A 25,813-nucleotide genomic window follows, 5' to 3' on the forward strand; every position below is an offset into this window, starting at 1 on the left:
TTTCTGGTCGTCGGTTAAAGTATGAGGAATCTATCTGGTACAAAGCTACCTGACGCCTAAATGTTCGTGTAATATTTTTTGAACTTAACTCATACTATACGGCTTGCCCGCATCTGCTGATAGGTCACTCTCTTATCTTCCTCTATCATGCGTCGCACAGCACTCATGTTATCTTCAGTAGTCGCTGTTAAAGGACGTCCCCCACGCGGATCATCATTGAGATTGCTACGTCCACGCTTAAACTCGTTAAACCAATTGTAAGTAGTGGCACGAGATGGGGCTTCATTAAGAAATGCTAATCGCAGCCTATCAAAGCTTTGTTGTTCAGTAAGCCCACAACGAAATTCATAATAAATCATTGACCGAAAATTTTCTCGCGTTAGGTTCATTTTCACGTGTAACAAGAGTTTTAGATTTGCCGCCAATTTACAAAAACAAATGACAAATGAATGAATATACATCATTAAGTTACCAAAAAGTTCTAAAATTGAAATTAAAAAAAAAATGTTTTCATTAGCAAAACTGGCCAGTTCAAACATTTTCAGTGTACTACAGTCTACCCACGTAGTACACTATTTTCTTTGAATATATCTATTTTTAACTTTAACTTTTGTTCTAAAAAATCATTGAGAGTCTTTAAAAAAAAATATAATAACTGTTACCTTCCAATCTATTCTCTATTAGACCACTTCTATTTATTCTTACTAGCATGTGTGCAACTTTTAGCTGATGCGATTTAGAATAACAATTCTTACTATAACAATTCATAATCAGTCCATGATATATTTATCAACGCATCTCAGATAACGGTATCTAAAGAATATATCCAGTTATGTGTTTATCCAGCGCGATTATTGACGGTGCAAGAATTAACAGTATTCAATTGTGATTGAATACATGGCTATAGAGCTAAAGCTTAATGCGAAGATCTTAATGAACCAATACCGATATGTTTATGAAAACAACAAAAAGCAGCCAAGTACGAGTCGGACCCATAAAGGGTTCTTGTCGTTCGTTGTAACGATATAATATGACATAATAAGAAAACTACTTACCAGATCTCGTTCAAACCATTTTAGTATCAGTTCAGTGGAAGTTTGCATGGCTATGTATAACATATATTTTTTTGGTTTTATCATTCTCTTATTTTACATGTTACACACATTTCACCGCATTGGAAGTGTCACTCGCGCAAACTATTCAGTTTAGAAAAAAATGATATTAGAAACTTCAATATCATTTTTGAAGACATAGATATATAGGGTTTGATGAATAAAAGTTTTTGAGTTTCAGTTCTAAGTAAATTTGGGGGAACCCCCAAATTTATTGTGTTGTTTTCTATTTTTGTGTAAAAATCTTAATGCGGTTAACAGAATACATCTACTTACCAAGTTTTAACAGTATAGTTCTTATAGTTTCGGAAAAAGTGGCTGTGACATACAGACATGACGCATCTATAAGGGTTCCGTTTTTTGCCTATCATATTATGTAAAAGTAAAGTAAAAAAGTCTTGTCTACCATATTATGTAATTTTAATTATAAGTTAATAGTTGGTTATGCTTGTAATTTTAATAAGGACTGAATATAAAATGATTCTGACAAGTCAATTAGTCATACAGTAACAGATAAATACTGAGGTCGACGTGTTATTTTGTGAAGACTGTGACAAAATGGAAGACTCCCTTTGAGTAGCTATCAGCAGGTACAAGAGAACATCCAAAGATCACTCGCGTGTGTTGGAGAGAGGCTTTTGTCCAGAAATGGACAAATACAGGCCGATAATAGTGACGATGAGATAGGTAGTAAGGTGAAGTACAGGTTTACTAGTCCACTTCCTTAGGTAGATCACTACACTGCCAGAAAATTAGCTCTTTTAAGTCTTGAACAATATTCAATTGGCAATCTGAGATTAATATTTAAGCCAGATTTTTACTTTTGGCATTTCAGTAACCGATCGGTGAAATGATTTGGCCATATTTTTTAAATCAATCTATGGGATTCCGTTTTGGTATTGTTAGCTTGCATGAATATCACAGATAGGCTTTGGGTATATATTATTATTTGTCAATTTCTTTAACATAAGATACTTAAAACTTATCTCCTGTGTTAGGATGCAGTACTCTTTTACCTTTATTTATTTGTATAAAGCTACAATAATTATATACTTAAAAGTAATTCATAAAGGTTAACTGACAAAAAGGAATATATGAAACAGAGATGGGGGTAGTATTATATAATGTTCTGAGGTAAGTTCAGAATGGAAATTGTTTGTGTGTGTGTGTTTAGTATATTCAACTCAATAACTATCCTACCCAGTCATACGATTTGGGTTCTAGCCAGATAGATGTTACTTTTTTCTTTTACATTCATACAGGTTTTTTTGAATAGATTTGTAATTCTACATTTATTACATTGCTAGCCGTTCCCGCCCGCTTCGCTGGACGAATTTTAAAAGGATGGAACGTCGGAAATTATAAATATATATATATAATCCATAAACCATGTAGGATAAATTTCGCATCGAATGGTGGTAGTTTCATGTCGATACGATCAGTGGTTTAGGCTTGAAAGAGCCTCAAACAAAGACCATTTCGTTATATATATTGTTTTTTTTTTTTTAATAGATTTGTAATTCTACATTTATTACATTATATCATTTGGCAGAGCGCTTAATGAATATCTATCAACAAAAAATGTCTCAAAAAACAGCAACATATGAATTGGAATATGAGATTGACGAATTGAAAATCACATTCAGGATGACGGATGTCATAAAGTATAGATTCTAAAATATAATAATGAACTGGAAATCAGATATTGAATGCATCTGCCAATCGTATTTGGATTAGATGTGCTGCCAACTCTCCATATCGATGGTGAGTAGAGTTTAGCCCCTTTCAAAATGGTCCAATTATCAAGACTAAAGGCACATAACGTTTAATTAGTTGGCTGATTGCCACAGCTGTTTATCTTCTCACTCTGAAGTCCAGATCAGTTTCGAATTAATTTTAAATTGGCTCTGAATTGAGTTATCGTAAATTACCGTAGTGTTATCGTAGCCTATAATATTTTGCCACATTATAATATCGTATAAATTTACTAATTAGTTTAAATTATTTTCTTTCTTAATCTTATTACCATAATTATTCACTTCTATTTGTCCAAATATATATTTTCTCTGTCTTTTTCATTTATAATATTACATTAACTAAAGCTAGTTTTAAAATCGCTGTTATTGTTGTATTTTATTAGTTATTAATTTATGCTAAACATGCTGTGTACACACCCTCGTGCAGTTGTAGCCTATCTTGTATTTAGCTGATAGTTCTTTTGTTAATTATGTTGTGTGTACCTATTAAATAAATAAATATATAAATCGTAAAGTGATTACTTCTTTTTCTATCGAATGCGTGAATATTTTGGACCTGACGTCACTCGGAAGGCGGCCCTATCCCTCTATTAAATTCCGAGTAATAAAATATCACATTAGCGTGTGGTGTGCTGTCTATACGGCCTATTTCCACTCCCTGTCTCCACTCTTTCAATGACACTGCCCAATTTTTAACCAACTTCAAAAAATGAGGAGGTTCTCAATTCGTCTGTATTTTTTTATGTTTGTTACAAAAATAACAATAACAGTAACTAGAATTAGATTGTATAAAAATACGCAATTCTATTTTCACTTTTAAGTGCATATTATTATATCTATTGTTTTGGAATAGTTTTTGTTGAAATCGGTTATTTGTTGTTAGTTTTTTTTTTCTGTTTTGTTTGTTTTATATTATGATTTTATTTATTTAGTTTACTCAGTCGTTTCGCAGATTAGCTGTTAAAACATATAGACGAGACAAAAATGTATAATAAATTATACATAATGAAGAATAAAGTATTTGTATTATGTAACATAGCGAGTGATGGACATTTTCTTCTGGTTTTTGTTCGCCGTTGCTTTTTGTATGTAAAAAATATTTTATTCTAATAAAAACTTACCTTGATTCCACGCAGAAGTGATATTTTCTTGGTAAAAGTATTCGTTCTCCTCCTCATCAGACCACAGCACGCCTTCGATACTGGAAGTGATACCCTGAGCGTCTACACCTTCAATAACAGATCGCCTCGACAGCTGATCGTAGCTAGGTGGCCTTGTCAAGGAACCCTGTGATATATCCACCAAAGATGACCGAAAATTCTTATAACTTCGGCTATCGATCGGTCTGTAGTACCTCAAAGATCTGCTGTCTTCGGACTTATTTGATCTTAAAGAGCGACAGTCGTAACCATCATTTGTTATATCACCTAAAGATACTTTAAAGTTGTTGAAAGTAATGTCTCCCAGGGGAACCTCGCACGAGCGACGTTTCATGCTCGTCTTCTGCGATGGAGCCTCCCCTGTTGCTTGCATTTGGCGACTGACACCAGCGCTATGCAGGAATTCATTAGAATTATACATTGTGCCTAATAACTAAATAGGAACTGATTTGACTAAAATTGGAATTATTCGTTCGTTTGCGTCGATTTCGGCGGGATATCTGAAACAAAGATAGGATATTTAGATTGAAAGTTGTAAAACTATTTAAAAAATAAAATTTTGTAATATTAATAGCTCACTTGATAATAGCGCCATCTCTGCGAATTGTATTACACGATAATAATAAACGTAAATTTTAGACAGAACATTAACTTACACACGAAAGAACTTCAATAATATTATACTAGATGGCGCTTTCTTCAAATAAAAATAAAAGAGCCATCCATATGTAATCTCTTTGCTGTTTACTTAATTAATAAATAACATTATTATTATGTTAATTGACTTGGCTATACTGCATAACATAGAAATTTCGGTGGAAGGTTAGAATGAACGGTTTCATTATATTCATACATATTAATTAATCAAGCTTCGACTTTCGAGTCTAAGATTATATTTTATATGCGTAAATTATCTAAGTTTAGGGTACTTAATCGCAATAAAACCGTGTCAGAATACACAATCCGTGATCAAGTGAGTTTTGTATCTATCTTCATAACAGCGTATAAAAGAGATAGAAGACCTTAGATTACGTATTGTTATTTGTTAGGCTATTCACTAAGTTCAAACCGTGTTAATTCTTGAAGGCCTTTTTAAAAAATATGAGCAGTAGGCAGTGGCACATTCGATTCAGGATGCCGTCTAGAAAAAGGTATCGATAAAAGATTGCAATTATTAAAAAAAATGTCTATAATAGTTAAGTATAGGTATATAATTAGATATTGTCTCTAGCGGAAGCGTGCGTCTAAACTCTAAAGTGTAACATCCGCGCTGACACCTACTTTCGGCATTGAATTAAAATTGCAAAATATAAGATTGCGTTCCGGAAATTGATCTATATTCGAAATTCCTTAAATAGGTATTAACAGTATTTGAGCTACTAACGATAAACTAAGTGTTATCTATTTCATATTCATTTCTACTAGGCATTATTCCGAATCGACTGAACAATCGCTCATATTTTAAGGAGTTTAATCGAGAATTTTGAATTTCGCTTTTTGAAATACAGTAACGCAGTCTCTAAATATTAGCCTCAGTTTCCACATCTTCACTGGACTCTGGTGTCCACCAATACAAGCACGATCTACGGACTTAACTGTTTTAACCTCAAACATATTTAAAAAAATGACAACCGAATAAAGCATTCTAATAAAATTGCTTCCAAAGATCAAATCTGGTGGTAAAGTCGAAGCAGATAAATCGGAACTTTTTTAATATAACAAAAAATCGGAGCTATGTGTTAGGCTTTCATTGGACAAGGCAGACGTTGAATTTGGTATTGAATGGAGAAATTGTTTTGGTAAACTTGCATCAGCTTGAAATTCACGTAGAAAATATAATTATTTCTAATCGATGTACAATGTTGTGAGATCCATGTTAGTATACATGGATCGTCGGTCGATTTATTCAGTCCCCACTTAAGGGTATTACGTAATTAGCTTACCTAATAACATCAGTGACCATAAATTAATAATAAAAATCTGTGATGCTTTAAATAAATAGATTAAACACTATAACACTGTTTTTTTCCTTATCAAAAACATAATGTATCAAGTAATACATATTATATTAAATTAGATTACTTAGTGCAATTGCAAAGACAATCTTTTTTTAAAACATAAAAGATTTTAAGAAAACTGGACCAAAATGGCAAAATATTTTAGTTATTAAATTAATTTTAAAGTCGGTACTTTTTTGTTACAAATAAATACCGTAATCAAACACGATACCTACATAACGACATTAAATAACGAAGACTTCCTATATATTTTAGGTTCTTTCCATATATTATAACACTTATAATGTTTTATAATAAAATGCCATGAAAATAATTGCAATAAGTCTCAGTGAAAAATCTTTCATTTAAGATGGCGAACATTGTAGGAGACTTTGAAATAAGACAAACAACATAAAATTAAATGCTAGAAGACGTAACCGAACACCGGCTCACTACAAGCTTTAATTACACTGGCAATGCAAGAGGTACCGTAATAACTTTGTTATAATGACGCTCTAGCCCCTTGGAAACTTTGTCATACTTCCTATTTACTAACGAGCTTTACTTCAAATATAACTTTTGATAAATTATCACGGTTAAACGACGACCTTCTCCAGAATCCCTCGGATATTTTGTGACAAAATTACACTCAAAATATTTGGTACTCAATTTACTCAAAATGTAATTAAAGATCTTACAAAGGTAAGATGTTTGATGTCACTTTGATGGAATTCAGTAAAATGTAGGTAATATCTTAAATATAGGTAATAAATAATTAGACGTGATGTTAATGTCTTTATTTCTTATCATGCCCTGGTATAGTAAAAAACGAATACTTCGTTAACAGAATAATTTTTTTTTACTAAATATTTTGCTCACAAGATAAACAAGCATAATTTAGAGGTTTTATTATAATTTAATTGTAGGTTATGACTTAAATATTAATTTCTGAGAAATAAAAGGTATTTGATCATAATAATATGATGTATGTTCACCAATTGATTTTTATATAGCAATTTGTGCTGAGTTAGTCTCGTAAATCTACGATAGAAAAGAAAAAACAAATCCAACGGTAAGATTTGTTCTGGAATGTTCGCTAAGAAAATTGGTAATCCTTCAGCAGAGAACGACAAATTGCAGTCAACTTGCAATCGAAGTACAGAAATACCTACAACATGACGCTTGCTAGGTTAGCCATCATTTAAAAATATAATGGATAATTATTCGAAATATAACTAATAATGACAATAAGTTTGTTATTCGCCCATATCTGTTAAGGGGCTTGGTATCGTAAAATGATCACCTTTGAGGGCCTAATCATCTGCATTGATTGAGCTGGGAGATTTAAAAAAAATACATCTTAAGGACTAGTTATCTTCAATCCGAACGTTTAAAAATTATTATTAATTATTGAAATGAAGCTGTAACTTTGTCAGTTAAGTTTAAATTTGCTACTGTTTCTAATTTACTGGCGATATTTTTATCGCTCTAACAAGAGAAAATAGCTATTTTATTTCTCTGAATAGTGAAAGTTTTAAAAATAACTTTGACATAAGGGATTTTATATTATAATCACTACAAACGGCCGTCCCCGGGTCCGTGTGCGGTCGACGATAGTCAGTGTGCTGCTGACTGAGCGAAAAGATTGTATTGTTTTGTCCTTAATATTTTAAATTGTAAACGTGTCCATGGAGAGAATGTATGCAACTCCCAGTTAGTGGTGAGTTAGGGGCAAGAAATACGTTCCAACTGCTTGATCTGAAATAAATTTAATTTCCAACAGACCATCTAAAGATTTCTGATGGATAGACGAATAAAATCAGTAAAGTATGAAAAAGTTGAGTTTACGATGAACATAGAATATATATTTATATAGAACATATAATTACATCCCTAATTGTAAAGCTCAATTTAATTGAAACGTCATGAAGTTTGACAGTTGTTTAAAAACACAATATTTATTGGATAACATGTTTAGTTTTTGTGTATTTGTTTTATTCTTACTTAAATCTGCCTTAATCTTGTAATTTCTTCCGACTAAAACAAGACAGTTGAGTTTTTGATTTACCAATTTTTAATATAAGTGAGAAATAGGATTCTCTCGAACGGTTCCCAGTTGTTTCGTCGAAATTCGTTGATTAATCATTCCTACCAAATGCACCAAGATGTCGTTTTAATTCGATAGATTCAAATTATTATATGTTTTCTTAATTTTACCAAATTCGTCGTCAAATCGACTAACGTAAACTTTGTTCATAAACTTTCGAAAGTATGTAGGACCTAGTCACAGAGAAAGGTATTACCGAAAAGCAATAACACGAAATAAAACGGAGGCAGCAGAAAAACACATTGCCTCGCTTGAAACGTAAGCTGGATTTGTTACGAAACTTGCTTTATATTATTTTGCCTGCTTTCTGATAGTCCTGAGGGTCAGGGTATGATGAAGTTAGGTGGCGATGGCAAATTTTCTTAACCTTCTAAATATTAAAAACAATGCAATTGTTTAAGTACGTTTCAATGTTTATGAAGTGAAAATTTCATTAAAAACGTTGGACACTTTTGGGGAAAAGATTTGCATTTTCCGGGATTATTACGGCAAAAAGATTAAAGTATAATGTAAAGAATATAAGAGTGGCAAAAATGATGAATCTTTTATATGAATAATTGAATAATTTGCCCATAACTACTCTATGTACTTAAATCTCTTTGCTGTCACGCATTTGACATTTGATAGGAATTTAAACATGAATCAAAATTATTCATTTCTCATTTTAGTAACCATAAGCCCATAATTAGGTACTATTTTTGAATACTATTACAATAAGAATATGTTATAGTAATTATGAATGAAAATGATGTTGAATATGAATATTAAATTTAAAATATGTATTTATAAATGTGTTTGTTTGTGTATTCAAGTTAAATAATTTCTTACAAAAATACATCCTTACAATAGCAAAAAAAATGTTTAAAATTTCACAAATTTAATTCGAAATACGACTGTAAATATGACATTTAATATTTGTAAAATGGTGTTACTGGTAATTAATTTAAATGTTTGGCAATTCGTCTCATTGGTTGGAAAATTTTGTATTATAAATTTAAGCATTGAATGAAATTCATAAGTGAAATTCGTCGACCTGAATAAAAAATTTAATTTTGATTGATAGTTTGATGCCGTTTAACTTCGTGGCTTAAAATATCTTTTCTCATATTCTCATATATCTTTTATCATATACATATATATATATATATATATATATATACTACTTTACTAATCTACTATTTAGCTTAGCTTCGGCAAATTATACATGACAAACAGTATTGGGATCAGTAAACAGCCAGTGGGAGGCTCCTTTGCACAGGATGCCCGCTAGATTATGGGTACCACAACGGCGCCTATTCCTGCCGTGAAGCAAGCACATGGTGACGAGCGCAATTGTCGTGCCGTTCAGAATTTTGGGTTTATCAAGAATCCTGAGCGGCACTGCATTGTTATGGGCAGGGCGTATCAATAACCATCAACTAAACATCCTGCTTGTCTCTTGCTTGTGCTTTATTATAATAAAATAAAGTATTTCTATTTTTTATAAGTACGATATTTTTCTACAACTATGTTGAAAGTCAAACTGAAAATCTAATTAAAATAATGAATTGTTTTGAGCGGTTTACTGTCTCTTGTTTAAGTGGACTGTATTGTGCCGCCAATTATACGGGACACTGAAATCGTATTTAAAGTAGTATAAATTCTCAGTAATTGGACGATGTGTATTCATTATGAAACTGGAGCAAATTTTCATAATATTTATAGAGTTTCAACTTTCATAATTTTCCGAGTTGATGATAAAAGTATTATGACTACGATGACAGCTTTTTTTTAATAGGACAGAGATTGACCTAGTTAAAGTAAAAACGGTTTAGATTTTCGTTAACAATACATATAAATTTTATTTTAATTGATTTTAACATTAAATTATAATATGTATATTGCTATGGGGTAACGCTGCCGATATTAATACAATATTTGTGCTGCAGAAGAGGGCTATTCGCGCTATTTATAACCTAGGTCCTAAAGAATCATTGAGAGCAAAATTCTAAGAAATTAACATCTTGACTGTTGCTTCTCAATATATTCTTGATGATGTAATGTATGTTCATAGGCACATAAGTGAATTTGCCAGAAACTGTCATAACCACAATGTTAACACCAGAAACAGACATAAACTGTTGATGCCTACTACTCGCCTAAGTCGAGTTAGTAAGTCTTTTGTGGGGCGATGTATATGCTTTTACAACAAGATCCCAGAAACTGTTCAAAACAAAAGTATTACGTTATACAAAAGAATTGTTAAAAAACGTTTGTGTGGTAAAGGTTACTATAACATAAATGACTTACTTAATGATACCACAGATTGGGAATGGAGTGACCACCCTCAGGCTATTAAATAATAAGTTTTATTGTACAATATTACTTTGTAAACATATTTATTTGATGAAAAAAAAAGCCCGCTGAGTTTGTTGCGCCCATTCTTCTCAGGTCTGAGGCATTCAGTTTGGAATGGGTGGTAGTTTTTTTGACTTTCAATACGTGATGGCAAATCCTATTTTGAATAAAAATATTTGAATTTGAATACATAAATACGTGATACGAGTACTTTAGATCCTTAGTAAGAATTTCATATGGCACAGTTAGTGTTAGTTAGTTTGTAAATTGAAAGTTGTTCTAGATAATATAATAAAATCACTTTAACGAACCACTTGATTAGGATATATATATTCAATTATTTCAGGTTACATTACAAAGCCCGGTAAAAATGAGGTTGGTATCTACTATTGATGAATAAAAAACGTTAATAATAAAAAAATTGTTATAAAAATCCCAGAAGGCGCTTAAAAATTCTATGAATTATGGCCGAATTAAATACAGTGCACATACCATTTCAAACTACAGTAATACGACTAAGTTAGTAGTTACAGGTAAACAATACGCTCAAATTAATATTATATATATTAAATTAATATATATTCAGAAATTGATAGTGTTATTTAAAAAAAAATCATGCAGATCGACTTTAGCCCCGTAAATCCCAAATAATCACAGTCCGAGCCTTTTGAAATTGCAATTAACGGTACGTTTAAAGAGGCATTAAACTATAAAGTTAGTATCAAGTTCAAATACTGACGCCGATTAAAAACGTTTATATTTTGTCGATGACTTTCGATATTAAAGTTCGTGAATAGCAAGCAGGCTTGAGTGAAAGAAAAAAAAGTGTCAGTCAAATCCAGTCTTCAATCCAATCAGTCAATTCCACCTTCGCACGACACGCCACAAGTTACGATATCATACCCACCATCTGGATGTGTGGCGGTCCTTCACAGTGCGGTTTTCAAGGAGCTTTCTTCCAAGTACTACAAAGCTGTGGAATGAGCTTCCTTGTGCGGTGTTTCCGGGAAGATACGACATGGGTACCTTCAAAAAAAGCGCTTACACCTTCCTTAAAGGCCGGCAACGCTCTTGTGATTCCTCTGGTGTTGCAAGAGAATGTGGGCGGCGGTGATCACTTAACACCAGTTGACCCGTACGCTCATTTGTCCTCCTATTCTATAAAAAAAATCTCTTGTTTTATCACTTGCATTTAGGATATTATTACTTTAATTATCAATAATTATTTCTACACAATTATTTACTCGATTCTGTGTGGACTCCAATCACGAGTCGAAAGCAAATATTTATAGACACTTGCAAAGGAACTTTTGTGTCGTTGGTCTTATTATTCTTTCACGTCTTTAATTAGTCTTTTATTGTTCTAATGTTATATAAAATATTATTATTAGAAATGGCCTAGGAGTTTATATTTAAATTAAAAAAATAATAATAGTCCTACGCAAAGGACTATCGTGTTAAGTTACTAATAAAAAGAAACATTTTTGTAATACCGTCATAATAATGTTATTACCGTTTTAGTTTTAACGGAAAAAGAATTAGAAGAGAATCTTAAAACGATCTTCAACGAGTAAAATTTTTATTAAATTCCAAATATTTACCAAACAAGTATTTTTATACAAAAACTAGACCTAATGAGGTAATTTTAATGTTCATTTAAAACCACAAGGTACTATTATGAATATTGCCACAGCTGCGAGAATATTATATTGAATCAATTTTGTTTTTCTCGTTTTTTGAAATGCGTTCAAATGACCAAATTTATAATGCACAGATGAATTTGAAGTTAAAATTCTGCAAGAGTAAAAGCATTCATCTGCGAAAATATTTCAAACAAACATCCTCAGTAGGATAAATGAAACTTAAAATAGTCAAATCAAATCAACATCACTTTATTTATTTAGGTTAATGAATTATAAATGTCAAAAGTAATGTATTTACAATTTTCCGCCACATCGAAAAAGGTTAAGTTTGATAACACGGCACAGGAACACGTTGAAACTCTCTTAAATCCAACATTTACTGCTTCATCGCACTATAAATTATTTTAATTCCAATCTATCTCATTATTCATTTAAAGTTAACTTATTCATTGAATTAATTATGCATAGAATACTCTAAAATCCTGAGATTAGAACAGCCGTGTCTCAATGAAACCAGAAGATTCTCATTCAAATTACTTCAATTACAAATGTACATAGTAAATTGCAAGCTCATCAATAATTATATCAAACAAACTTTAAGCAAAGCTAAAGCAAATTCAGGTAAAGGGTTGTAATTACGAGGAGCTTCTTCATTAATTAAGTCTTCAGCAGGAGACAAGAAATGTTGGCCGCGTCACAAAGGGTATGCCTTATTGTTTTAAGTTAGAATTTAACGGTGCGACTTACGCATAAGCGAGCGATTCTCAACATTTATTAGACCTATTTATATATATATATATAATCTCTCAAAGGTGGTTTTCTGGAGTAACGACATTGCTTTCTTATTCTTAAAGCAAATTCTATTAAAAGCCTTTATAAAGTATATAGAAATGTTAAAATATTATAAATCTCCCACAAAAATTTATAAAAACTAAGTCTGTAATTATAAAGCCCGGTAAATGCACCATATAGCTACATTAAATAGTTAAAATATCACAGAATTAGTGAATTATCATTCCAAATACAAATATTTGACGAAATAATTCAATAAGTATACGGAATTCTATGTAAATAATAGAAAGTCTGTTTGCAATCTAATTAATTGATGTTGTTTCATAATTATAGATCGATACTAAAGAGAAGTGAACAAGTTGTATCCAAATTAAATCGAATCTTATTCAATAAACAGCATTAATAAATTTGTTCAAAAGTCAATCAATTCGGGTTTATTTAAAAGTGGCAAGAAGTTATTTTACTCTTTAAATAAATGGCCTAATAATTAAAAAGAAATACATTTTACTATATTTTACCAAATAGCAAAGTAATAAATCAAACATAGTTTTTATTTGTCTACGTAATTTTACTTTTTAAATTAATTTGTTTCTAAAACGCCCGCTTACGCAATGAAACAGCTGTTTTAGTCTTTGAAACAATGTCAGCACGCAGCTATTCCCCATGTTTAGTACAGTGGTATCGTCAGTAACAACATTCCAACGTAAACACAAGATTTCGCCCTTTATATCTTGGTATTCGCGGTACGAGAACATTGTTTCGAATTCAGATTCTTGGTCCTTTGTTAATGGAATGTAGAGACACCAGATATATGATACTCATATGAAAATAAGTGTTTACAACAGATTATCTAGTGTCACATGAAAAAAGTTTTGATAAATATATATATGTATATATATATAATATACTTATACATACATTTATTTTAGCATTGAGTTTTATTTTGTTAGTATTCGTCGTAAAAATTTATTAAACAATGAAATCCCTGTCTATAATACCACATCCATAGTTATTCATTAAATTTAATGACAAAAAACACTATTTTGCTTTGCTATAAGTATACAAAAAATAGGAAAGTAAAAGTTTTAAAATTATATACTTTTCAAGTGAAATATGAATTATTAAGCTTTAAGAAATGAATCAATTATAAAGTTATATATTATAATACTTAAATATTAACTTACGAAATACAGTCCATGATAATTTTACATCATACTAGCTGACCCAGCAAACGTTGTATTGCCGATATTAAAATCGCGATACAAAAGTATCTGTTGATCGTAGATAGGTGAAAATTTGTAGTTGTATGTATTTTTTAATGCTGACTCATAATCAAACAAATAAAAAAAAAAAAAATTAAAAAAAAAATCGTGTGGACCATCCTTAACATTTAGGGGGATGAAAAATAGATGTTGTCCGATTCTCAAACCTACCCAATATGCACTCAAGATTTCATGAGAATCGGTCAAGCCGTTTCGAAGGAGTTTAACAACAAACACCGCGACATGAGAATTTTATATATTAGATTAATACCAGATCTGCCAAATAAACGTAGAAGGAAAGCCTCTAATATTTTTATATAATGTAAGGCTATTCTTACAAATCTTGCTAAATAGATACTTAATATTTCAAGAAATTCAAAATAACTTTAAATTATTCAAATTTTTAATGCTATAATTTTGAAACCCTGAGACTATATTAAGAGAAGTCTAAGTTCCTATTCTACTGAAAGAGCGAAACATTGATTATTCTGTTTATATTTTTTCTTATGCTGTAATCATTTAAAATTATTATTCCATGTAAGTAAAAATAGCTACATTTGTTAAAGGAATCTACATGAATAGCACCTTAATCATTTAAATAGTCATTCAAAAGCTTTTAACCGAAAAATGATATTATTATTAAAATATATTTTTATAAATTTTTCTATAAGATCCAGACAGTTCATATTGAAACCTCAATAAATCTTGTAGTAATTACAAATCACCGTAGAAGGTTATTTATATAGACATCCGCATGGGGAAATTGTCTATTCCCAAAGTTACGACTGGAGTGAAGTTCCGGCTACACAGAGAACAATATTATTATATATTCAAATTCTGTTGTCAGTTATTTCCGTAAACGTCAATCACGTATTGGCCAACCCTTTGTTAACATAAATAAAGGTTTTCTGTGTATTAATACAACAGAATTTGTGAGAGTTGAAGAGAATATAATATAATTATTGTGAAATATTTTCAATTTCCTTGCGAATGTCGTAAATTGATATAAGAAGAGAATAGCTATACATTTACCCACTAATAAACGCGAAGTAAAATTATTCCAATTTTAAAACTTTTCCGCCTTACAAATACGACATTTGATTTATTTATTTTGATGTATAAACATTTCCCGCGTTTATTTGCAAAGATGTTTGACATTTGGGTTACTTAAGAATTATCATTGTATTGACAGTGTTGTCAGTGATATTTTGCATATTCTTGGTTTGATCTCATGTATAACTTTATACCAAATTTATTTGTAGGGCCGCTTGTCTTTATCATTACAGAAGTACATGGCAGGGAGAAGTAATTTAAAGCTTGGAGTAACTTTACAGGGCGTTTATTAATAATACAGACTGTGCCTTTTTTGTTTATTAAGGGCACGCGTCATTGCGCAGTCAACAGCGCGGTTGACGGTTGAAAGCGAAAAGCGCGCGCTGTGATTCCCGTTATCCCGCGTCGTGTGGATTCCTGTACCACAAAGCGTTCAACATCAACGGCGGAACTAAATGACTATATTGGAGTTGCGTTCGTTAGCGCATTCAATTATTGAAAGCGCCAAACAAAAGAAAGAGGAAGACGAAAGTTGAAGGTGAAAGGCACAGTGTAGACAGTATTAGCGTTAGAAATAAGCGACAAAGAGATTTTTTTTTATTGTTACATGACTGTATCAGTGGGAGGATTCTTAGCAAAGTATGCAGTTATAGATTTAGAAATTTGAAAACAAAATTTTATGAACGATGCGGGACTCGCACACACGACCTCTGACGTTCCGTGCCAGTGCTCTCTCAAGTAAACCTTCCTATAACGAAGTACCTATTCTCTTCTTATATCAATTTACGACATTCGCAAGCAAATTGAAAATATTTCACAATAATTATATTATATTCTCTTCAACTCTCACAAATTCTGTTGTATTACTGCGCAGAAAACCTTTATTTATGTTAACAAAGGGTTGGCCAATACGTGATTGACGTTTTCGGAAATAACTGACAACAGAATTTGAATATATAATAATATTGTTCTCTGTGTAGCCGGAACTTCACTCCAGTCGTAACTTTGGGAATAGACAATTTCCCCAGGCGGATGTCTATATAAATAACCTTCTACGGTGAATTGTAATTACTACAAGCTTTATTAAGGTTTCAATATGAAATGTCTGGATATTATACAAAAATTTATAAATAGACCATCAAGAATGAAAATGGGAGGTCAATAAATAGAAGCAGTCGTGATATTATCTGTCAACTGGGGCTGAAACACAATGTTTTCTCTACAACCCAAAAATAAAATCGCCAAGTGTACGTAAGAGCATCAAACTGTCGACTTTATAAAGCTTTTGAAATACTCGGCTGTCATGGTTAAGTCGGAGTCAGACGTTGGCACAAAAATCGTGTTTGTAAAAGAAATATCCACAGAGTTAGTTAGGGTTAGACAGACCGGATAAATTACATTAAATTGGAAATACACATTTATGGTTTTTAACAGTAACATTAAGACTTTGACAGCGATAGCATTTTTCTTTCTATATAACTAAAAAAAGTCTTTGAATTATTTGAATTTGAGTAATCTAGTGGAAATTGTGACAGCCATGTCCATCATCAGACCTCGACGTTTAAAGACCTAGGAAGCTTCTTCTTCTCACGATGGTGTCCGCATGTCTGTATGTATGTATGTGTGTGGCTCGACGGATTTCATCGCAATTGGTGCCATTCAAAAGGGCTTGACCAAACTTTGATTTGAAGAAATCTCAAAAAAACTACGAAATTTTTATTTCATTTGTGTTTTTTTTGGAATAATTTTTAAACTGCTTTATCGGTAGATTCCAAAAACTAATCAACTCTTCACATCAAAACACCACGTCGATCGTCACCAAGCCGGTCAAAATCAGACGATTCATTTGTGAGTTATGATTATAATTTTGTATAAATAACTATTTTGGGAGAGACCTTTGTCCAGCATTGGACGTCTTCCGGCTAAAATTATCATGATAACTAATTATAGTTTTGCTCTGATGTGGACGTGAGAGTAACGGAGTTGAGCTTGCAAAGAAAATAAATCATTCAAGGCACCCAAACAGTTTTCTTTTCTAAAAATATCGAAAAGAAACATTACATTTCTTTACTTTAATTTCCTGCGTTTGTCGGATTGAGATTTATTATTATTTTAAGTAAATTAAAGTAAAAAACATCCTAATCTATTGGTTTTTAACTCTTTGTTGATAACAAAGCGATGCACGTCATGGTAGAAAACGGTCTAATCCACATACGTCACTCGGCTTGATTACAAATGAATATTTCATAAGAGATATAATATGGGTTGAAGGAAATGCTTTCCATGCTGCATTGAAATCGAAATATTATATCTTTGGCGTGTTTTACTGAATTTAATATATTTAAGTTGCTTTTAGGGGAAACTTGTTCTATTTTTCATGAGAACACTCATCTATACAAATACTAGTGATTTGTACTAACTTTATTCCGATGTGTAAGTATGTGCTGTTTTTTATGATTAAACTAGCTGACACAGCAAACGTTGTATTGCCGATATTAAAATCGCGATACAAAACTAACTGTTGATCGTAGATGGGTGAAAATTTGAAGTTGTATGTATTTTTAATGCTGACTCATAATCAAACAAATTTAAAAAAAAAATGTCAAAAAAGTTAAAAAAAAAATGTGACGTGGACCACCCTTAACATTTAGGGGGATGAAAAATAGATGTTGTCCGATATTCAGCCCTACCCAATATGCATGGGTCATGAGAATCGGTCAAGCCATTTCGAAGGAGTTTAATTACAAACACCGCGACATGAGAATTTTATATATTAGATACATAGATTGAGGATAGGTCTCCGCTACGCTCTAACAAGATACCGCACTACCTAAGAACTAAAAATTAAAATTAAATGTTAGGGTCTGTTATATGATCTGCAATCTGAGCATTTAAAGATTTTGTGAAACATAAAATACCATAAAATAATAATTTATTGAAATTCAACTGTTTCCAACTTTAAATTTGCTGCTTCTTATTCAAATTCTATATTTTTGTTTAAAATAGGATATAAAAAACACAAAGTTAAAAACTACCACCCATTTCAAAAGGTATGCCTCAGACCTGAGAAGAACGGGTGCAACAAACGCAGCGGGGTTCTTTTTTTATATAAAAATATGGTTACAATGTAAAATCATAAGATCCAATTTATTATTTAATAGCCTATTGGCTGGCGCTCAATTCCCAATCAGTGGTATCATTAAGAAAGCCATTTATGTTATAGTAACCTTTACCACACAAACATTTTTTAATAATTCTTTTGAATTTTCTAATACATTTATGGCTCTCACAGGAAAAAACAGCTGCTATTTTATTTCTCTTAAAAGTGAGAGCTACTAAAGATTATGTTACGTATACGGTTTTTAAGGCACCCCACTCTAGCCGAAGGATTGTCCTGATGCTCCAGATGGATGTGTTTAGGATCATCATGACAGAATCTACACATACTGGTTCCAGTGAGAGAGTTTGTAATGGTCAGAGAGGAAACCTGTAATGTTCTATTCAGTGGCAGGATCAAGAGTACCATACGAAAGGAAGGATCTTTGTAAGTAGACAAGGCTTTTAAAATATATCAGGATCGTGGCACGCATAAGGGCTGAATATCTGTCATCCCATCTGGTGTAATACCAGTGGGAGCCTTTTTTACACAGGATGCCGGCTAGATTATGGGTACCACAAAGGCGTCTTTTTCTGTCTTGAAGCAGAAATGTGTTAAATTACTGGGCAAATGAGACTTAACATCTTATGTCTCAAGGTGAGGTTGTACGCATTGTAGTGCCGTTCAGAATTTTTGTCTCGTCGCTTATGATAATAATATCATAAAAAACAGGCCATAATATTATGGTCTGATTATAATATTATGCAATTTAAAATCATATAGTATCGATTACTTATACAGCTATTAATAATCAAGGTAGTAACGAGACACTCAGTATCATTTTGTTGCTATAAAAATAAAACTTAAATTTATTTAAGCATAACTTCTATTTACGGATTAAACTAACAGAAAAGTTTTCCTTTAAATTGCCAGTAGTAATTCACAGAGTATGTATAGTTGTTCAGAGTTAATACAGCAATAAATTCTAAAAAAATTCTACTCCAATAAAATGCACAAGTGTTTTATTAAATAACAAAATAAGCTATTTTAATAGTGTTATTATTAAATAATATAACATAATATTTAGAATTTTACATAATCGACGGAAATCACAAGTGACTAGGTAATTTTCTTTATAAATCTTGTGTAGAACAATTATTTTTCATAGCAAATAGCCAGGTTTTCCCAGTTTCCTGGATTTCCCCCCCACAAACCTCATGTATTACTTTTTAAGAATAATAAAGTTTTATCCCCCAACACGTAGATAGGGTTGTAGAAATAAGTTTTCTGATACCTACATATATAAGGCTTAATTGTAAATTGCTTCAATAAGTAGATTTAAGTAATTTTGTATATATTTTAATATCAAATATAGAAATTTTGAATTTGATTTTTTTTAACAATTATTTAAGTGCAAGCATTAAAATAAATAAATTATCTTCTGTAGATCGTCTCCTATGGGATTGAAGTCACCAGCTGCATACAAATACTCTCCTGATGACACCTCACTACTTAGGTGCTTTCGACTTTGGTCGGTTTATTTAGTTAGTCGATGCAGTTCGGCAATAATCGTACTATTTTAGAGTGTAAATCTTTCATTACTAAGAATGCTTCAGGGCATAAAAAAAGGAGCAAACTCACGTATTAAAATTATATTCCTTAATTTTACTGTTTGAATAACGATGTTTATTAGTTCTATATAATTTACCTATTGAGTAACGGGCTTCGCATGTGTATTGTGTCGTATCCAAGTGGTAAAAATATTTATGTCTAATAAATTATTTAAGAACCGCGGCATAAGGATTGAAGTTAAATTATTGACCATGGAATAATCCTTATGCTTACCTATCTATTGTTGATCTAGATAAAGAAGAAGCACTCCACCTTGTCGGTAATATCTCAGAAGTCCAACGCTTTATTATAAAAATACAAACAATATTGATTATATAAAGTTATCTTTCGGATTGATATTATTGACGATAATAATATTAGCTAATGTAAATGTGGCGAGATATCATCATACTGCTAACCTTGTCTCTGTACATTTTTACTCTGTGTATTTGCGGAGCGCAACGAACTCAGACCCCCAACGGATGGGCGGCGTATTTCCGCTACGAAAATAAACGCACCCGAAATAGCACCGCCGAAGGGCCCATATTAGATAACGTTGATTCATATCTACTAAATAAATCATCATATAAACATTATTTTAAAGAGTTAAAAGAGGGGACATAGAAACCAGGTGTTAAAAGATATTCAGATAGAGATAATATTATTTTTTTAGAAAAACGTCCACGTGAGTCTCATTATTCGATCCGCACCCTCCATGAAAACACTATATATAAAATTGATTTTCAGTGTATTTTAATTTAAGCTGCTTTATAAAAACTATCAGAGTAGGTTTCACGAAATAGATACTTCGAAATAAAACAGAAGAATTGTTTTGATTCTGATTTATTTGAAATTAGAACAAATTTTTATTAAAAGCTGGCTATTTGAGAAAAAAGTCTCGGTGAAGATCCGAATCCAGAACGGGAAGCCAAAACCACATATTGTACTAGAGTGAATAATAAATTAAGAAACCATTGAGATAAAATATAGCCAAAAATGATATATGCTTTCAAGGCAAAAATGACACTGTTGACTATTTATTAAGACATTCATTACCCACACCCAGCAGATGCAGAGATCTCCACACACTCACAATAAGATACAAACAATAAAGCAGACTTGATGGTATAGGTAAAGACTGTGCCGAGGGAGATTTGAGAAAGCTTGGGAAGATAAAATCTTAGAGAAGGTAAGACAGATATAGATGGATAAGGAAAATAATGTTAAGCACGCTAAGACTCAAAAAAGTTTAGCGGTGAAAGAAACAATAATAGGAAGGCAATTTGTTTAGGCATTTAAAGTTGGTAGTATAACATTCATTGAGGTGGTATCTATTCTCTATCCTTTTGCAAGGAATAGAGGCTAGGGCCATGTCAAAAGAGATAAGCAATTGGTTTGAGTCACTTGGTATAGTGTTACCAGAGAATTCTGAGAAATTCATAGAAAAATTGGATCCATAAAGAGTCCGAGATCCGGTTCTACAGTTGATGATGTCGAAATCTTAACAGAACAAGGAAATTAACAAAATAGAACTGCAATACTTCGCCATGAGAAGCACCATCTACTGTAATTTATGATGCAGGGAAAGAATCAAGTTTGAAGATTTGAAGAATTGAGTTCATGTTCCGTGATGCTGTGTCCAAAGAGACAATAACCGTCATGAACACCCACCTTCACAGATAAGATAGCAAGTGAAAACAAAAGTTTTTATGATCTTTAAGATTAGAATTTTCTCTCAAAAAGAAGAAACGGGATGAAATTAATCATAGGTTCCGAAACCTTCACTGGCTCATGGGTAGAAACTCTGTCCTGTCTACTGACAATAAGCTTCTAATCTACAATGCTGTGTTGAAGCCCAACGGGGCCTATGGAATTCCACTGTGAGGCTCTGCCAGTAAAAGCAACATCATGCTCATTCAACGTGTGCAAAACAACATACTGCGTACCATCACAAGTGCCCCATGGTTTTCCAGAAATGACAAGGTGCATCAATATCTTGGCGCTCCAAGTGTTCAGTCGGAAATTGAGAAATTCAAAAGGTAATACGCTGGTCGGCTCTCGGTTCACCCAAATACCCTGCTTATCTGTTTCAGAGCGATGAAAAGGCTGAAAAGTAAGGATGTGTTATAGGAAGATAGATGAGACACTGGTCTCTTCGTCTAAACGTCATACTCACACAACTCATCCGCTTATAGTCTTGGGACTGATTGCAGATCTGACTTAGATTGAAAAAAAAAATCTTTAAGAAATGACATTCCAAACGACTATCCTGGTTGTTCTACGCTTATTTCGATTAAAGTTGAATTTTATCAAACTATAATATTGTAGAAACAAAACTAGCGATACTATTAATACTTGTGAAATTTTTTTTCTTCTGAAACATAATGTTGTATACGTGGCAATTCATAGAAATACAAAAGGCTACTATTGTAAAGTTATTTCATATGATCGCTTTGTACTGAGAGTACTTCAGAGAAATTACTTTGTACGAGGAGTATTGTATATTAATATTTTCATTCCTTTTATTGCAATGTTGCAATAACTCCATACTTAATAACCGATGAGTAAAAGTAAATATTTTTGTAATTATGCATTTTAGTGAAATACCATAAAAACAATATATAAAATGTAGTAGGTAATAATTTTACTATGTTTTCTTTCTTTCTATTACTCTTTCGAATGTAAATGTAAAATAAATATTTTGTGGGATGTGAAAGAGTTACATACGGCTCGTTCGAGTAAATTCAGCTTGAGATGATTTGAGGAAAACGGGACAAAGTGAGCGCGATTATTTACCAGAGTAATTCTCACATTGAGAATATTAATTAAAACAAATCAAAATAATATTTATTTTTCAATTAGACTATTACTGGCACTTTTGAATGTCACAATTTAATTAAAAAATACAATATTTCTATGATGGCCAATATTATTATGTCAGAAATACTAAACATTTGCAGGAATTCCAACATTTCTCGTTTAATGAACAAAATACTATTCAATTCGTAAAATTCCATTCCACACCCGCTCAAGTCATAACGAAATCAAGTTCTATTGTCTATTCCGTGACCTAAACTGTGGAAATAGCATGCCAAAACAGCACAGACTGCAACGTAGTTGCTAAATCGTCACTAGCCCTAAAATTCAAATTAATTTCATGATGCAGTTGTGTCGTCTCAACCGTTTTGTTAAGTTAAGCGAGCATTGTTCCGTAGTTAGACTCGAGTTTGTTTACGTTTTGATGGGAGCTAGGTCGTTAGATGTTACTGAACGTAACGCGGAAAATATGAGAGCACCGGGCCACATGTGTTTTTAATATGAGCCTCGCTTAGGTGGCTTTATGGCTAAACGGTTTAAGATAACTATGAGTTAAGTATTTAATTACTACAGTGAAGCTGGCTCTTTGTTTATTTGATTTATTTGTGTAGGAAAACAATGATGAGATCGTTTGAGGAGTGTTTTGAATTACTTTCGGGTAGGCGCTTTAGGGTTGATCTTAAAAAAATAACTTCTCCATACCTAGCTAGCTAAATAGCATAGCTAATGATGTACAATATAATAGTAGTGATAATATTTTTACAATAGCGTAAAAATGGTATTTTCTTTGATAAACGCAAGTGTTATACATTTAAATAATATAGTATAAAAACGCGTGTAATTGTAACTCATGTATTTTTACATTAGATTTTTGTGTAAAAGTTACATTTTACGTTGTGTGTATATCTTCTCAATAAGAGTGCAGTGTGTTTCCGGCGGTATGCATCTTAAATCAATAGGAATTCTAAATTTTGAGGAAACACTGAAAAATAAATCAGTGATATGAAATTGGTTGTTTGTATATACGCAACGATCACAAATTTATCGGAAATTTATTGGTAGCCTGGGCCGCTCGAAATGCATCGAGGGTTTTGTATGTCAAAAATGTGAACGCTTATGTGAAATTCTACGTACTCATTCGCCGTGCGAAAACCGCAAAGGTCGTTAAATGCGGGGATGAATCGTTTCAGGGCTTACGTTCAAGCTTCTCGGTGTTCCACAATTATTATTTTTTTGTCCCGCTATAAAGATTTAGCAGTGGGAGGCTCCTTTGCACAGGATGCCGGCTAGATTATGGGTACCACAACGGCGCCTATTTCTGCCCTGAAGCAGTAATGTGTAAGCATTATTGTGTTACGGTCTGAAGGGCGCCGTAGCTAGTGAAATTACTGGGCAAATGAGAATTAACATCTTATGTCTCAAGGTGACGGGCGCAATTATTGTAGTGCCGCTCAGAGTTTTAGGGTTTATCAAGAATTTTGAGTGGCACTGCATTGTAATGGGCAGGGCGAATCAATTACCATCAGCTAAATGTCCTACTCATCTTATCCCTTAATGTCATAAAAAAAATTAAATTTACATATTTTTATTTTATTTCAACACCATACCCATTCCAAAATTTATGCCCCACACCTGAGAAGAATACTAACAAGAAATTCTTCTTTTTAAAAAAAAGATCTCATGTTTGTAATTAAAAATAGTAATGTATACCTTAACAAATTGTCTCAATTTATCTACATACTGCTTCAATGGCAATAAAATTTCACGACCCAAGCCCAAAACTTTCTGAAAATCGACGTTCAGAAATTTAATAATGATTTCAAAAGTCATTAAAACACCACATAAGCCAAACAGACCGAAAAATAAAGTATTTACGCTCCGCAAAACTTATACGCTTCGAGTGCTTCTTATCAAGTATAAAGTTATTCCGAGTTTATTGCCGGCTTATATTTCAATATAATGAATGTATTCTACAGGCTTTGAGTTTTATTAACAAAAGCCGAACAATAGCTTTTCTATTCGAGCGTTTCATAATTTATTATAATACGTTCTTATATAAACTTGGTCCTTTTATTTTTACATGCTTGGATTAAATCTTACAATTTGTTAAACAAGAATAAGTGATTTGATTTTTGGCTAGCTGACCCAACAGAAGTTTTTCTGTACATAATAAATAAAACACTGTTATAATTCATAACATCAAGAATTATTTCGTAATATAATGCCCCCTGTTATTTTAGTGAAATTGCTTCACAGCAAAACTAAAACCGTGCGTCAATAAATTCTCTCATAGAAAATTTAATGTGCCCATACAAAACAAATAAATAAAAATAATTATTGGTCCGAAATCGAAATAAAAACTATCCTATCTTTCCACTTGGACTAAACTGCACTCAATGAAGTAATCCCCATTAAAATCCGTTCATTAGTTTAGGAGTTCACTGGGAACAAAAATCAGGACACTGGATTTATATATTATGCTAGCAATGGGGGAAAGTACTAAATTGGACTATAGATTTATTTTTGTTAATTTTGGTTTTATTTGAATTTGAATTTATTTCTATAACTAAGTAGTTATTATTTTATTATTGCACGCGATGACAATTTTTTTCACACCTTGGGTTATATTATTGCATTTTATTAGGGATCCCTATTTTTTTTTTTAAATTTAAGATGGCCTATAGCACTCAGTGAAAATGCAGCTTTGCAATGGTGAAAGAATTTTTAAAATCGGTCCAGGGGTTTTTGTGTGAAAACATTACAAACAAACATACAAAAACACAAATGTTTCCTCTTTATAATACTAGCATAGATAAGAGAAATTGATGATTGGTGAAAAAGTGACTCAAGAATGTGAGGAAAGTAATAGGAATCCGTGTAAATACATAGCCCCACGCATACATACACGATCGGCCGCCATTATAAGATTTGCCATCGTCTGTGACAGATCAGTTTGCGTCGCAATAAAATATTTTTAAAATGCCATCGTGCGTTGTGAAACAGTGTAAAAACAATAACATTAAAAGTATTTATGTTATATATGATTATTTAAGGGAGAAAAAATTGTG

General features: G+C 32.0%; 1 protein-coding gene across 2 annotated transcripts in view; it reads right to left on the minus strand.

The window, feature by feature from the left end:
* Positions 1–25,813, minus strand: part of LOC126975036 (protein TANC2) — a 241,067-nt gene that overhangs the window by 197,105 nt on the left and 18,149 nt on the right. For both annotated transcript variants that reach the window (XM_050822814.1, XM_050822813.1), the window contains exon 2: positions 3,991–4,529. In XM_050822814.1, the coding sequence (XP_050678771.1) occupies positions 3,991–4,450 (460 nt within the window). In that variant the 5' untranslated portion in view covers positions 4,451–4,529. The remainder of the gene's footprint in view (positions 1–3,990; positions 4,530–25,813) is intronic.

The sequence above is a fragment of the Leptidea sinapis genome, chromosome 34, assembly GCF_905404315.1.
Source record: "Leptidea sinapis chromosome 34, ilLepSina1.1, whole genome shotgun sequence".
Taxonomy (NCBI): domain Eukaryota; kingdom Metazoa; phylum Arthropoda; class Insecta; order Lepidoptera; family Pieridae; genus Leptidea; species Leptidea sinapis.